General features: G+C 46.9%; 1 protein-coding gene across 2 annotated transcripts in view; it reads left to right on the top strand.

The window, feature by feature from the left end:
* The first annotated feature begins 2,563 nt into the window (after positions 1-2,563).
* Positions 2,564-12,288, top strand: part of LOC133354595 (glycoprotein-N-acetylgalactosamine 3-beta-galactosyltransferase 1-A-like) — a 46,024-nt gene continuing 36,299 nt past the window's right edge. For both annotated transcript variants that reach the window (XM_061571561.1, XM_061571560.1), the window contains exons 1-2: positions 2,564-2,794; positions 5,263-5,933. In XM_061571561.1, the coding sequence (XP_061427545.1) occupies positions 2,608-2,794; positions 5,263-5,933 (858 nt within the window). In that variant the 5' untranslated portion in view covers positions 2,564-2,607. The remainder of the gene's footprint in view (positions 2,795-5,262; positions 5,934-12,288) is intronic.

The raw sequence follows: 12,288 nt of genomic DNA, 5'->3' as shown, positions 1-12,288 counted from the left end.
TGCTGTCGCAAAGGTCACCTGCAGCTGCACTTGCAGCCCAGAGTACGTCGGTTCGATCCCGTCTCTGGTTGCAGCAATTGAAGCAACGGTGTATATTCCGCTCGTTGCATTCACGAGGAACATCCCACTCGGATTCTATTACCGGGCCCTGACTTTAGGAAAGACGGTTACCGTTTTGACAACCACGACGGAAATCCGGAAACAACCACCTTTTAACAAACACATTATTGGTGATGTAACTGCTTTGACAAATGCGCAAAAGCGCAACTTTCACAAATTGGACACATTTGTCAATAACGCGGTGGCCTTAGCCGTTTAAGTAACAACAGCGGGGAAGAACAGACCCTGTCGACTAGAAGACTGAGTTTGGCCAAACCCGAGCTCATCCTCGATTACTTTATCCTACACTAGACGCCGATACAACCAGACCAGTGGTGTGACCATGGCTACACGCGTGGGCCCTTAGCTATGCCAATCTGTTGGTATGAACTTAAGAATAACGCATTTTCCACCAGCACACAGGCACCAGACCTGGCTTTTATGTGTGGAAGATATCGATGGCTGCATTGGCATTGTCTTTTGCTCCTAAGATGAACTAATTGCCTTCATTCAGTTTGTCTTTTGTTATTAACAAAGTGACTTTAATTGCCAGATTGGAAATTGTGAACAGTCTCTCTTTACTGGACATCAGACTGTCGCATTGAAGGTAATAATCGAGCCACAGCTCTGTCATGCAAACCAACAGGTTCACACTGCTTGCTGCCTGCTCTACGCATCGTCGCACCGTGCCCACACCAAGAGGGCATTCAAACATCGTCACGGTTTCTCCACCTGCGTTGCTTGTACAGCAACGATGCATTTAGTCACGAAGCTAAAGAGACACTCTTCTTGGTTCTTTCGGTAAAGTCACGTAGAAGGGAAGTGATAAAATAATAAAAATAAAACATAATAAAATAATTATCACGACGTTTCGGCCACAACGCAAGCAGCCGTCCTCAGGTGAAGACCAGGTCTGTCGGGGAGACAGCGTCTGAATGAAACACCACCACGCTTGGAGCGTATATTTAAGCTGGGTTGGAAGGGGGGAAGGGCGCCTTGGCAAAATAATTTGCTGTCTCTTCAACCGCTGTCCATCCCGGGCTCCCACAACGACCCCGCTTTCGTCACGGGGCTCCACTTAAGTACCCCGTGGCGACTTGACGTCATCGCACTGCACAGTACGTATGGGGCCGTCCATAAATGACGTCACGCGATTTTGGATGATTTTTTTTTATCCCCCCCCCCCCCTTTCGACACACGGCGTCACAAAAAGTCAGACCGCCCCCCCTTCAAATCGCTTTAAACTATTGTCAATTGTAGTGCGTATTTAATGTGGCGCTGCACTCTGATGTTGTAGGAGAAAACATTTATTACAAAGTATATTTAAGTAAGTAGAACGTGTTGTCCATATTTATTTAAAGTTGCGCATTTTGATGTGACGTCACATTTCTCACATCCCTCCCGTCACACGTCACAGATGTCTGACCCCCCCCCACTAGGTGTGTGACATCATTTACGGACGGCCCCTATGACGTCACGTCTCCATACTACTCTACACATTTATAGTCGTATATACGTGCGACCTCCTGGGACACACATTGTTTACATAACATTTGTTTTGTCGGTAACATTGGACGGCAAGGGATAAAAGACACTCAAAGAAACCTAGTTTTAGATCGTTTGTATGTACTGTACGTTAAACTTATTTCGTTTCGCAATGTACGTAGCCACTGCGCTAACCAGAGGTGCGGGGGAATGACAACAAACTGAACCCACAAAGCAGGTCTAAAGAAATTAGTTTTCAATCGCGATGATTGAAAAGTTTGAGATACATTTGAAAGTCCCTTTGGTCCTTGAGAGCCTCTTGGATTCAATTGAAATAATTATTGATCCCAGGAATGGCACCACCCGTTGGAGAATGCTGCTCGTGGTTAGAGTGACGTTGATAATTAAAGAGCACGCTCCCACATGATCACCCACAATGCAATGTCCCAGCGAAATATTACAATTCGACTTTTAATACAAATCAGTTTATGCAGTAATACTGTTTAAATAACACATCACTACGCCAATTTTAACAACATCATCAGAAAATATCAAAACATGTCATTCTTACCAAGGTCCCATGGTGTAAAGTGCAGTCTGCAACTTTAATCTCTTTATTCTCTCTGACCTCTCTACGTGTTATGAAGAATGGCCCTCCTTCGTATGTACGTTGAACCGTCTTTCGCACCGTACGTAGCCAACCGTGCCAATCGGAGGTACGAAACAGTGCATCTTAGATTTGACTCACGAACGTGCCTAATGGTTTGTTGTTGTTACCCCGTACTCCTTTTTAAAATAAACCTTCTCATCTCAACTGTAAGCGCGATTGATGGCATTTGACGATTCCGTCAAAGCAACTCGCGGATCGCCCGAAGCGCTACCTCCTCCAGCGCGCAGCAGAGGAGGCGTCGCCTCCGCGCGTGCAACGGGGCGGGGAAGGAGGAGGATCAGGGAGGAGGGAGGCGATCGTGATTGCTGCTACTGCTGTTGTTGCTGCTACTGCCGCTCTCGCCCTGTTGAGCCATGTGCGCGCGGGACGCCCGCCGACGCTCCTGGCTGTTGCTCGCCTTCGGCTGGCTCGGCGGATTCTCCTGCTGCTACTTCTACTCTGTGCACGCGAGGGGGTGGCACGCGAGGGGGTGGCACGCGCAGGCGGACGGCCGCCGCGGCGGACCCCTCGGCCACGGCCTGGACGCGTCGAGCCGCGGCGGTGAGTGACGAAGATTCGCACGTCCGCAACGATCACTCCTGGACATCACAGCTCATAGCTCGGGCAATCAAAAACGCCGCAGTCGGTTTTATCGTGGGGGGGGGGGGGGGGTAACTCTGGAATAAACGAAGACTAATGTGCTGCTACTACTATACTTGATTAAGGTGTTGGTGAGTAGACTCACAACATTTCCACTTCGAGTAACTCTGGCTGTCCGCCCAATGTAGCCTACGTGTTAAACACGATACAGTAGTAATTACTGGCGAAGCGTCGTATTCGAATTGTAAATGTTGTGGGTTTACTCTCCAACACACCGGTGTGCTGAACTAGTAACTAATTGGCATGTTTTGTTTCCGTGACAAACCTTACTCAGGCTGTGTCGGGTGGTGGCGGGTTTAAGGACACATTTACTACTACGTGTTAAAAAAGACTTGAATAGGTGTGTGTGGGGTGCCTACCTACAATAACCATCTACGAACACATCCTGTTGTTTACACTTACATTTGTTTACACTGTTGATTACACTTCAAACTAGATTCGAAGCTTTCGTGACTGCAGGAATTACTCTTTGGTTCTTTCGGAAAAGTCATGTAGAAAGAAATAAAATAATAATAGAATACGACGTTTCGATTGCAACACAAGCCACCATCATCAGGTACAAATGAATGAGAAAACAAACATAGTAAACTTGGAAATATAATTCAATACAACACAGAGTCGGCTAACACAATAGTGAACACCCTACCTGGTTGATTACGTTCTTTCAAATATTGCTAAATTTGAGAGAGACAAAACATAGACACGGAGACACACATACATACACACAAGCAGAGAGAGACTCACACAGAGACAAACAGAGAGAGACACACACATAGGCACACGGAAAGACAACGTCTCTGTGTCGAGGCCTTAAATAGAGAGGGGGTGGGGCAGAGGGGGAGTTTAAATTAAATATTTCTTTCTACGTACACTTACACTTGTTTACACTGTTGTTCACACTTCCACACTTTCCTACACACATTTTTTCACCCACTTTCTCGTTTATGAATCTAGACTTCTCAATCTGAGCAGTGAACATTTTTTTCCACAGCAAATCAGGACAGTGTGGGTTGCAGTCACTCGAGGTTGAATCGGGTTCTCAAGTGGAGTGTGCCCATGGTCTTAGCACAGTCGATGTTGATGGGGGAAATTTTAATCAAATAAACTATTTTTTATTTTACCAGAAAAGGCCCACTGAGCTGTATAGCTATTTTTCAGAAGCGACCTGGCTAAAGCGACCGATCACAAATGATAGCTCAACGAAGTGGCTTATCATGTGGAAATGTGTAGTGTCAACGATTCAGAGACAGAGTTTCTAGGAGGCACTTTCTTTAGTAACAACTTCCACGGTCTCGTCCACACACTCTCCACAGTAGCTTAGCCTCGCCTGTACACACCACTAGCCGTCTAACACTGATGGTGCTGACTGAGATAGCCAACAACTATCCTTCGTAGCGCAATATTTAGCGACGACAACCACGACAGCGATGAGACGACAGCAATGACGAGACGAGTCCACTCCCAGAACCGGCAGCCTCAAGCACTCGCTCTCGGCTCCCTTCTCGAACCCGCTAGCAGGTTCCAGGGGCCTCCAGATGGGGTCCTCCATGAACCTTGCCCTAGTTCCTCTGCTCTACCCACACACCGTGCTCACGCTCACAGGCGTGTGTACTGTCTGTCCACCACAGTTGCCGCTGCTGTCCACCAGCCAGCGCTATTACACTACAAAGATATAGCAGCCAAATACTCTAAATGCAAGTTTCTTAATGTAGAGGGAAAACCCACTACTACCCTATAAACTGCTTCGATTTACATTCAATAAAATATTTGTCGTCGCACCTTTCAGGAACGCATCCCCAACAAACCAGGGTATTACTGTATGTGTGTGTATATATGTATCTAAAATTTCAATTTGTAATGCAATAGATGCTTTTCGTGGGGAATATTAAGCGTCCTGGTTTGGACATGGGCCTATTGAAGAGACTACAGAAGTAGCTGTGCAGTGTTACCTTCCAAGGCCGTGGCGTCCCCCTGCTTGCTGTGAGAGTAACTGAATGAACGATGTCGCGTCTCACGAGGCAATAGCAACACTCATTGAATGCAATTGATGGTGTTACATATTTAACTTCGTGAATGTCATGTTGGATGTTTACAATACTTCCTTAATTCAGCAGAGGTCAACTGTGGGAGTGATGGCTCACGAACACACGCATGCATTATTGAGCAGTAGAGCTTGGAGTAATGTCAGTCTGTGTCTGTTGCCTACTGGATTGGTTCCAGTTCCCTGCAGCATTGTCTGCTGCAGCCATAGATGTTTGCCTCGTGAGTTGATGGGAAATTCACAACTTTGAATTCACACGGCGATAAACGAAGGCTTAAAATCACGTCACACGTGGACTTGCACGCACGATGTCTTTCTCTGTTCGCAGGCCTAGACAACTCCACCGCGGAAGCGCTGAGCAAGAGAGTGCGCCTGCTGTGCTGGATCATGGTCGATCCGAAGAGTGCCCCGGAGAAGATCCCGCACATCAAGGCGTCATGGGCCAAGCGCTGCGATGTGGCGCTCTTCATGAGCTCCCAGGCGGATGATGTCTACGGCACCATCGGCTTGCGGACGGAAGACGCCGCGGGCCACAACCAATACTGCAGAACCGTCGACGCCTTCAAGTACGTTCACCGGCACCACCTCCACGACATTGACTGGGTGCTCAAGGCCGAAGACGACACCTTCGTCATCGTTGAGAACCTGAAGCTCCTGCTATCCAATTACTCGGCGGAGCAGCCCATCTTCTTTGGGCGGAGATTCAAGTACTTCGTGAAGCAGGGCTACATGAGCGGGGGCAGTGGCTACGTGCTGAGCAGGCGGGCGGTGTCCAAGCTCGTGGAGGCCGTCGAGATGAAGGCGTGCAACGACGAGGCGAAGGCGGAAGACGTGGGCATCGCTGCATGCTTGGAAAAGATCGGGGTGGTGGCAGGGGAGTCCAGGGACCTGCTGGAGAGAGAGGCGTTCCACGGCGTGTTCCCGGAACAGCTGCTCACCAACGAGCAAGTCGGCCAGCCTTTCTGGTACAAAGACTACTCGTATCATCCGCTGAAGCTGGTGAGTCATGCACCACGATTGTAATGGTGAATGAAAGGGTTAATGAACTCATAGCGATAATGATTGTCGATAAATCTTGTTCTTTCATACGCTGTGTTGCAGAGATAGGCAAATGACTTTTGGAATGGTAACAAAGGTCATGTATGTGTATGTATGTTGAACTTATTTTGCACATTTAGCAGTTCTTAAGAAATTCGTTTTCAATCTAGATTTAAAAATTAATTGTTCCAGTGGCTTCCTAATATCGAAAAAGTTTTCCAGACGGCCACATAAGAGGAACTGAAAACACGCGATACTGTGACCGTCTTTGTTTGATCGTTATGAAGCAATATCTTGTTTTTTAGCCACTCAACAGCGTTGGTAGTTAAGCTGGTGGATCGTTTTGGTGCTGCCGCCTGATGGTTTGTTCCACTCTGCAGTAGGAGGTGGAACCGTCTTTTATTTTGCACTTGGGAGATGAGCGAATCGGCCGTGCAATATCCAGAGCTTACGGAGCAGTGAGAGGCCAGGAAGCGGTTTGGTTAGGTTGCCCGACGAGGTCTTTGCTAACTACCTGTATGTCCCGCCATTCCGTATGCCATTGTTGTCTAAAGGTGGCACACTGATAATTTTTCCAGTCAACAGTTTGAGTTGCTGACCAGAAATGATGACGGGATTTTATTCGACCAAAAATGGTGAAAGAATTTTAGGCAACCAGAAATGGTGATGGGATTTTAGGCAACAAGAAATGGTGATGGGATTTTAGGTGACCAGAATTGGTGATGGGATTTTTGGCAACCAGAAATAGTGACGGGATTTTATGCGACCAAAAATGGTGACAGGATTTTAGGCGACCAGAAATGCTGATGGGATTTTAGGCAACCAGAAATGGTGACGGGATTTTAGACAACCAGAAACGGTGACGGGAATTTAGACGACCGGAAATGGTGACGGGATTTTAGGCGACCAGAAATGGTAATGGCATATTCTTGGTTCTTTCGGTAGTCACGTAGAAGTTAAACAATAAAATAATTAAAATATAAAACAATAAAATAAAATGGTAATGGAATTTTAGGAAACCAGAAATGGTCACGGGATTTTATGAGACCAGAAATGGTGACAGGCTTTTAGGCGACCAGCAATGGTTACGGGATTTTAGGTGACCCGGAATTGGTGATGGGATTTTAGGCAACCAGAAATGGTGATGGGATTTTATGCGACCAAAAATGCTAACAGGATTTTAGGCAACCAGAAATGGTGACGGGATTTTAGGTGACCAGAATTGGTGACCGGATTCTCGGAGACGTGAATTGGTGACGGGATTTTAGGCGACCAGAATTGGTGACGGGATTTTAGGCGACCAGAAATGGTGATGGAATTTTATGCGACTGAAGTGAGTCCAACTGAGTCGCAGACGTCGTTCTTTAGAGGCAACACTTTTATATTAACATCAACCCATTAACACAAAGGGGCAACTGCCCCTTCACCAGATACAGCCTAGGGTGGTGACCACCCAGCTAGCTACTCTATATGTAGGAGTTACAGCTACGAATGGTCAGACCCTCACTCGGGTCCCTGACCACGTGTTGATGCCTTGTAGAGCTTCCAGCTTGTAGAACAAAGAACCCTGGTCCCTCCCGGGGATCCACCTTATATCCCCCTGGGTCGTTGCCGCTCCACCCTTGGCCCCATCCACCTTCTCGAGCGTTCTAGCTCCCTCTTGATCCCTCTTGAGAGCTCTCCCTGGACAGGTGATCACCCCCCACTTGAGGCCCTCTCTGTGGACACTCCGGATCACGTGTCTATGGGGTCAACCAGAGTGCCATGGCCCGGGGCAACTATTCCCCTGGGCTGACACTCTCTCACTCCCCCTTGTGGGAGCCCGCACTACACTCAGCGTGCACCTAGCCCCGCTAGCGCTGGTACCACACCTGCCTACGGGGTTGCACGCGATGACAGTGCATCGCACGCCATGCTGTGCTAGAGCCGGCCTCACACAGCAACCCACCTGGTGCTGTCCGCGATGGAGGGACATCGCACGCCACGGCCCTCTCGGGCCGGCACCACAGTGACATTCCCGATGTCACTACACGACCAAAAATGTTGACGGGCTTTTAGGCAACCTAAATTGGTGACTGAATTTCGATTTAAAGCTTTCGTGACTGCAGGGATTCATCTTCTTAGTTCTTTCGGTAAAGTCACGTAGAAGGGAAGTAATAAAATAATAAAAATAAAACATAATAAAATAAAATAATTCTCACGACGTTTCGGCTACAACGCAAGCAGCCGTCTTCAGGTGAAGAATGAGACAATGCCAAGCTAGGAGCTTATATATAAGCTGCGTTGGAGGTGGAGGAAAGAGCGCCTTAACAAAAGAATGTGCATGTGAAGAGGAATTTAGCATATTCATGGAAAATGCGTAGGAGGTGGGTGGGGGGGTTTCAAAGTCATATTATGCCCATGCATTATGCAGGATCAACAGCACCAAGGGGGGGGGGGGGTGCAGGGATTAGCAGTAACAAAGGAAAGGAATGTTAATGATATGTAGCTGCAGTTACTCAACCACCACGTAGAAAACTAAAGTATAAACTACATAAAAAACTAAAGTATAAATAGCATAGCACCATCAGTATACTTACTATACTATACACTAAGCTGAGTTACTAACAGCAAGTAATACATTACAATTCTACGTCGTAAAAATTATATAATATGCTTCCATCTAAACTTTATTCTATTGCATCACACGAGCATATACCGTACTATATACTGCCAACATTGAATTATATACTGTATTGCTGTAAACCAACCTATATCTTATACATTTAATATAACACTATGTATTATTCTACCCACCCTAATGTGTGTCGAAATGGTTTATTACGTCCTTCCAATGATTGCTAAGCCAGAATCCATCTTCTCGGTTAAAATTGTCTCTGTGTTTGTATATGTGGATCGCCTCATGAACGAATCTCTCATGATAGCCAGATGGCTTGCAGAGAACCTCTGTCTTGGAGAAGTCAATATCATGTGAGCCCACTGAGTTGTAACAGTGATCTGCCACGGCTGAGGTGTTTGTCCTACCGTGTTTCAGGTCAGCTTTATGTTCACGGATGCGGTCCGAGACATGTCGTTTGGTTTCCCCAATGTAACTGCTACCACAGAGGCAACTTAGTTTGTAGACGCCAGGGTACTGTATGTCTGGAACCACATCTTTTACAGACGGTACCAGATCACGGATTTTATGTACTGTGTTGAATCGGACCTGGATCTTGTGTTTAATCAGGATTTTGGAGATCTTTTTTGTGACCCCAGCAATGTAGGGTAAGGTGATGGTCTTGAAAGGCTCCTCAACAGGATCCTTCTTGATGGTTGGAGTGATGGCTTTGCGGATTGTGTAGTCGGAGTAACCATTAACCTTAAGAGCTTGGCGTACGTGTTTGAGTTCACTGGCAATGTGTTCATGGTCGGAGATGCATTGGGCTCTATGATATAGAGTCTTGATGAGGGAATTCTTCTGGGATGGATGGTGGTGGGAATCCGGTTTTAGATAAGCATCCGTATGGGTGGCTTTCCTGTAGACAGAGTGGCTCATTGAACCATCAGGTCTCCTTTTGATTAGGACATCCAAAAAGGGTAGCTTGCCATCTTTTTCGACTTCCATGGTGAATCTGATGGCTGGGTGTATGGAGTTGATGTGGTCGAGAAATTGGTCTAGAGCAGCACGGCCATGTGGCCAGATGACAAAAGTGTCGTCTACGTACCTCTTCCATAAGGTCGGAAGAGGTACGTAGACGACACTTTTGTCATCTGGCCACATGGCCGTGCTGCTCTAGACCAATTTCTCGACCACATCAACTCCATACACCCAGCCATCAGATTCACCATGGAAGTCGAAAAAGATGGCAGGCTACCCTTTTTGGATGTCCTAATCAAAAGGAGACCTGATGGTTCAATGAGCCACTCTGTCTACAGGAAAGCCACCCATACGGATGCTTATCTAAAACCGGATTCCCACCACCATCCATCCCAGAAGAATTCCCTCATCAAGACTCTATATCATAGAGCCCAATGCATCTCCGACCATGAACACATTGCCAGTGAACTCAAACACGTACGCCAAGCTCTTAAGGTTAATGGTTACTCCGACTACACAATCCGCAAAGCCATCACTCCAACCATCAAGAAGGATCCTGTTGAGGAGCCTTTCAAGACCATCACCTTACCCTACATTGCTGGGGTCACAAAAAAGATCTCCAAAATCCTGATTAAACACAAGATCCAGGTCCGATTCAACACAGTACATAAAATCCGTGATCTGGTACCGTCTGTAAAAGATGTGGTTCCAGACATACAGTACCCTGGCGTCTACAAACTAAGTTTCCTCTGTGGTAGCAGTTACATTGGGGAAACCAAACGACATGTCTCGGACCGCATCCGTGAACATAAAGCTGACCTGAAACACGGTAGGACAAACACCTCAGCCGTGGCAGATCACTGTTACAACTCAGTGGGCTCACATGATATTGACTTCTCCAAGACAGAGGTTCTCTGCAAGCCATCTGGCTATCATGAGAGATTCGTTCATGAGGCGATCCACATATACAAACACAGAGACAATTTTAACCGAGAAGATGGATTCTGGCTTAGCAATCATTGGAAGGACGTAATAAACCATTTCGACACACATTAGGGTGGGTAGAATAATACATAGTGTTATATTAAATGTATAAGATATAGGTTGGTTTACAGCAATACAGTATATAATTCAATGTTGGCAGTATATAGTACGGTATATGCTCGTGTGATGCAATAGAATAAAGTTTAGATGGAAGCATATTATATAATTTTTACGACGTAGAATTGTAATGTATTACTTGCTGTTAGTAACTCAGCTTAGTGTATAGTATAGTAAGTATACTGATGGTGCTATGCTATTTATACTTTAGTTTTTTATGTAGTTTATACTTTAGTTTTCTACGTGGTGGTTGAGTAACTGCAGCTACATATCATTAACATTCCTTTCCTTTGTTACTGCTAATCCCTGCACCCCCCCCCCCCTTGGTGCTGTTGATCCTGCATAATGCATGGGCATAATATGACTTTGAAACCCCCCCGCCCACCTCCTACGCATTTTCCATGAATATGCTAAATTCCTCTTCACATGCACATTCTTTTGTTAAGGCGCTCTTTCCTCCACCTCCAACGCAGCTTATATATAAGCTCCTAGTTTGGCATTGTCTCATTCTTCACCTGAAGACGGCTGCTTGCGTTGTAGCCGAAACGTCGTGAGAATTATTTTATTTTATTATGTTTTATTTTTATTATTTTATTACTTCCCTTTTACGTGACTTTACCGAAAGAACTAAGAAGATGGTGACTGAATTTTAGGCGACCTGAATTGGTGATGGGATTTTAGGTGACCAGAAATGGTGACAAGATTTTAGGTGACCAGAAATGGTGACAGGATTTTAGGTGACCAGAAATGGTGACACGATTTTAGGCTACAAAAATGGTGACGGGATTTTAGGCGACCTGAATTGGTGACGGGATTTTAGGCGACCAGAATTGGTGACCGGATTCTCGGAGACGTGAATTGGTGACGGGATTTTAGGCGACCAAAAATAGTGACGGGATTTTATGCGACTGAAGTGAGTCCAACTGAGTCGCAGACGTCATTCTTTAGAGGCAACACTTTTATATTAACATCAACCCATTAACACAAAGGGGTAACTGCCCCTTCACCAGATACAGCCTAGGGTGGTGACCACCCAGCTAGCTACTCTATATGTAGGAGTTACAGCTACGAATGGTCAGACCCTCACTCGGGTCCCTGACCACATGTTGATGCCTTGTAGAGCTTCCAGCTTGTAGAACAAAGAACCCTGGTCCCTCCCAGGGACCCACCTTATATCCCCCTGGGTCGTTGCCGCTCCACCCTTGGCCCCATCCACCTTCTCGAGCGTTCTAGCTCCCTCTTGATCCCTCTTGAGAGCTCTCCCTGGACAGGTGATCACCCCCCACTTGGGGCCCTCTCTGTGGACACTCCGGATCACGTGTCTATGGGGTTAACCAGAGTGCCATGGCCCGGGGCAACTATTCCCCTGGGCTGACACTCTCCCACTCCCCCTTGTGGGAGCCCGCACTACACTCAGCGCGCACCTAGCCCCGCTAGCGCTGGTACCACACCTGCCTACGGAGTTGCACGCGATGACAGTGCATCGCACGCCATGTTGTGCTAGAGCCGGCCTCACACAGCAACCCACCTGGTGCTGTCCGCGATGGAGGGACATCGCACGCCACGGCCCTCTCGGGCCGGCACCACAGTGACATTCCCGATGTCACTACACGACCAAAAATGTTGACGGGCTTTTAG

The sequence above is a fragment of the Lethenteron reissneri genome, chromosome 48 (genome assembly GCF_015708825.2).
Source record: "Lethenteron reissneri isolate LAM-NWPU_2019-01 chromosome 48, ASM1570882v1, whole genome shotgun sequence".
NCBI lineage: Eukaryota > Metazoa > Chordata > Hyperoartia > Petromyzontiformes > Petromyzontidae > Lethenteron > Lethenteron reissneri.
Note: the sequence above shows the minus strand (reverse complement) of the source record. Positions and strands in the feature narration are given on the sequence as shown.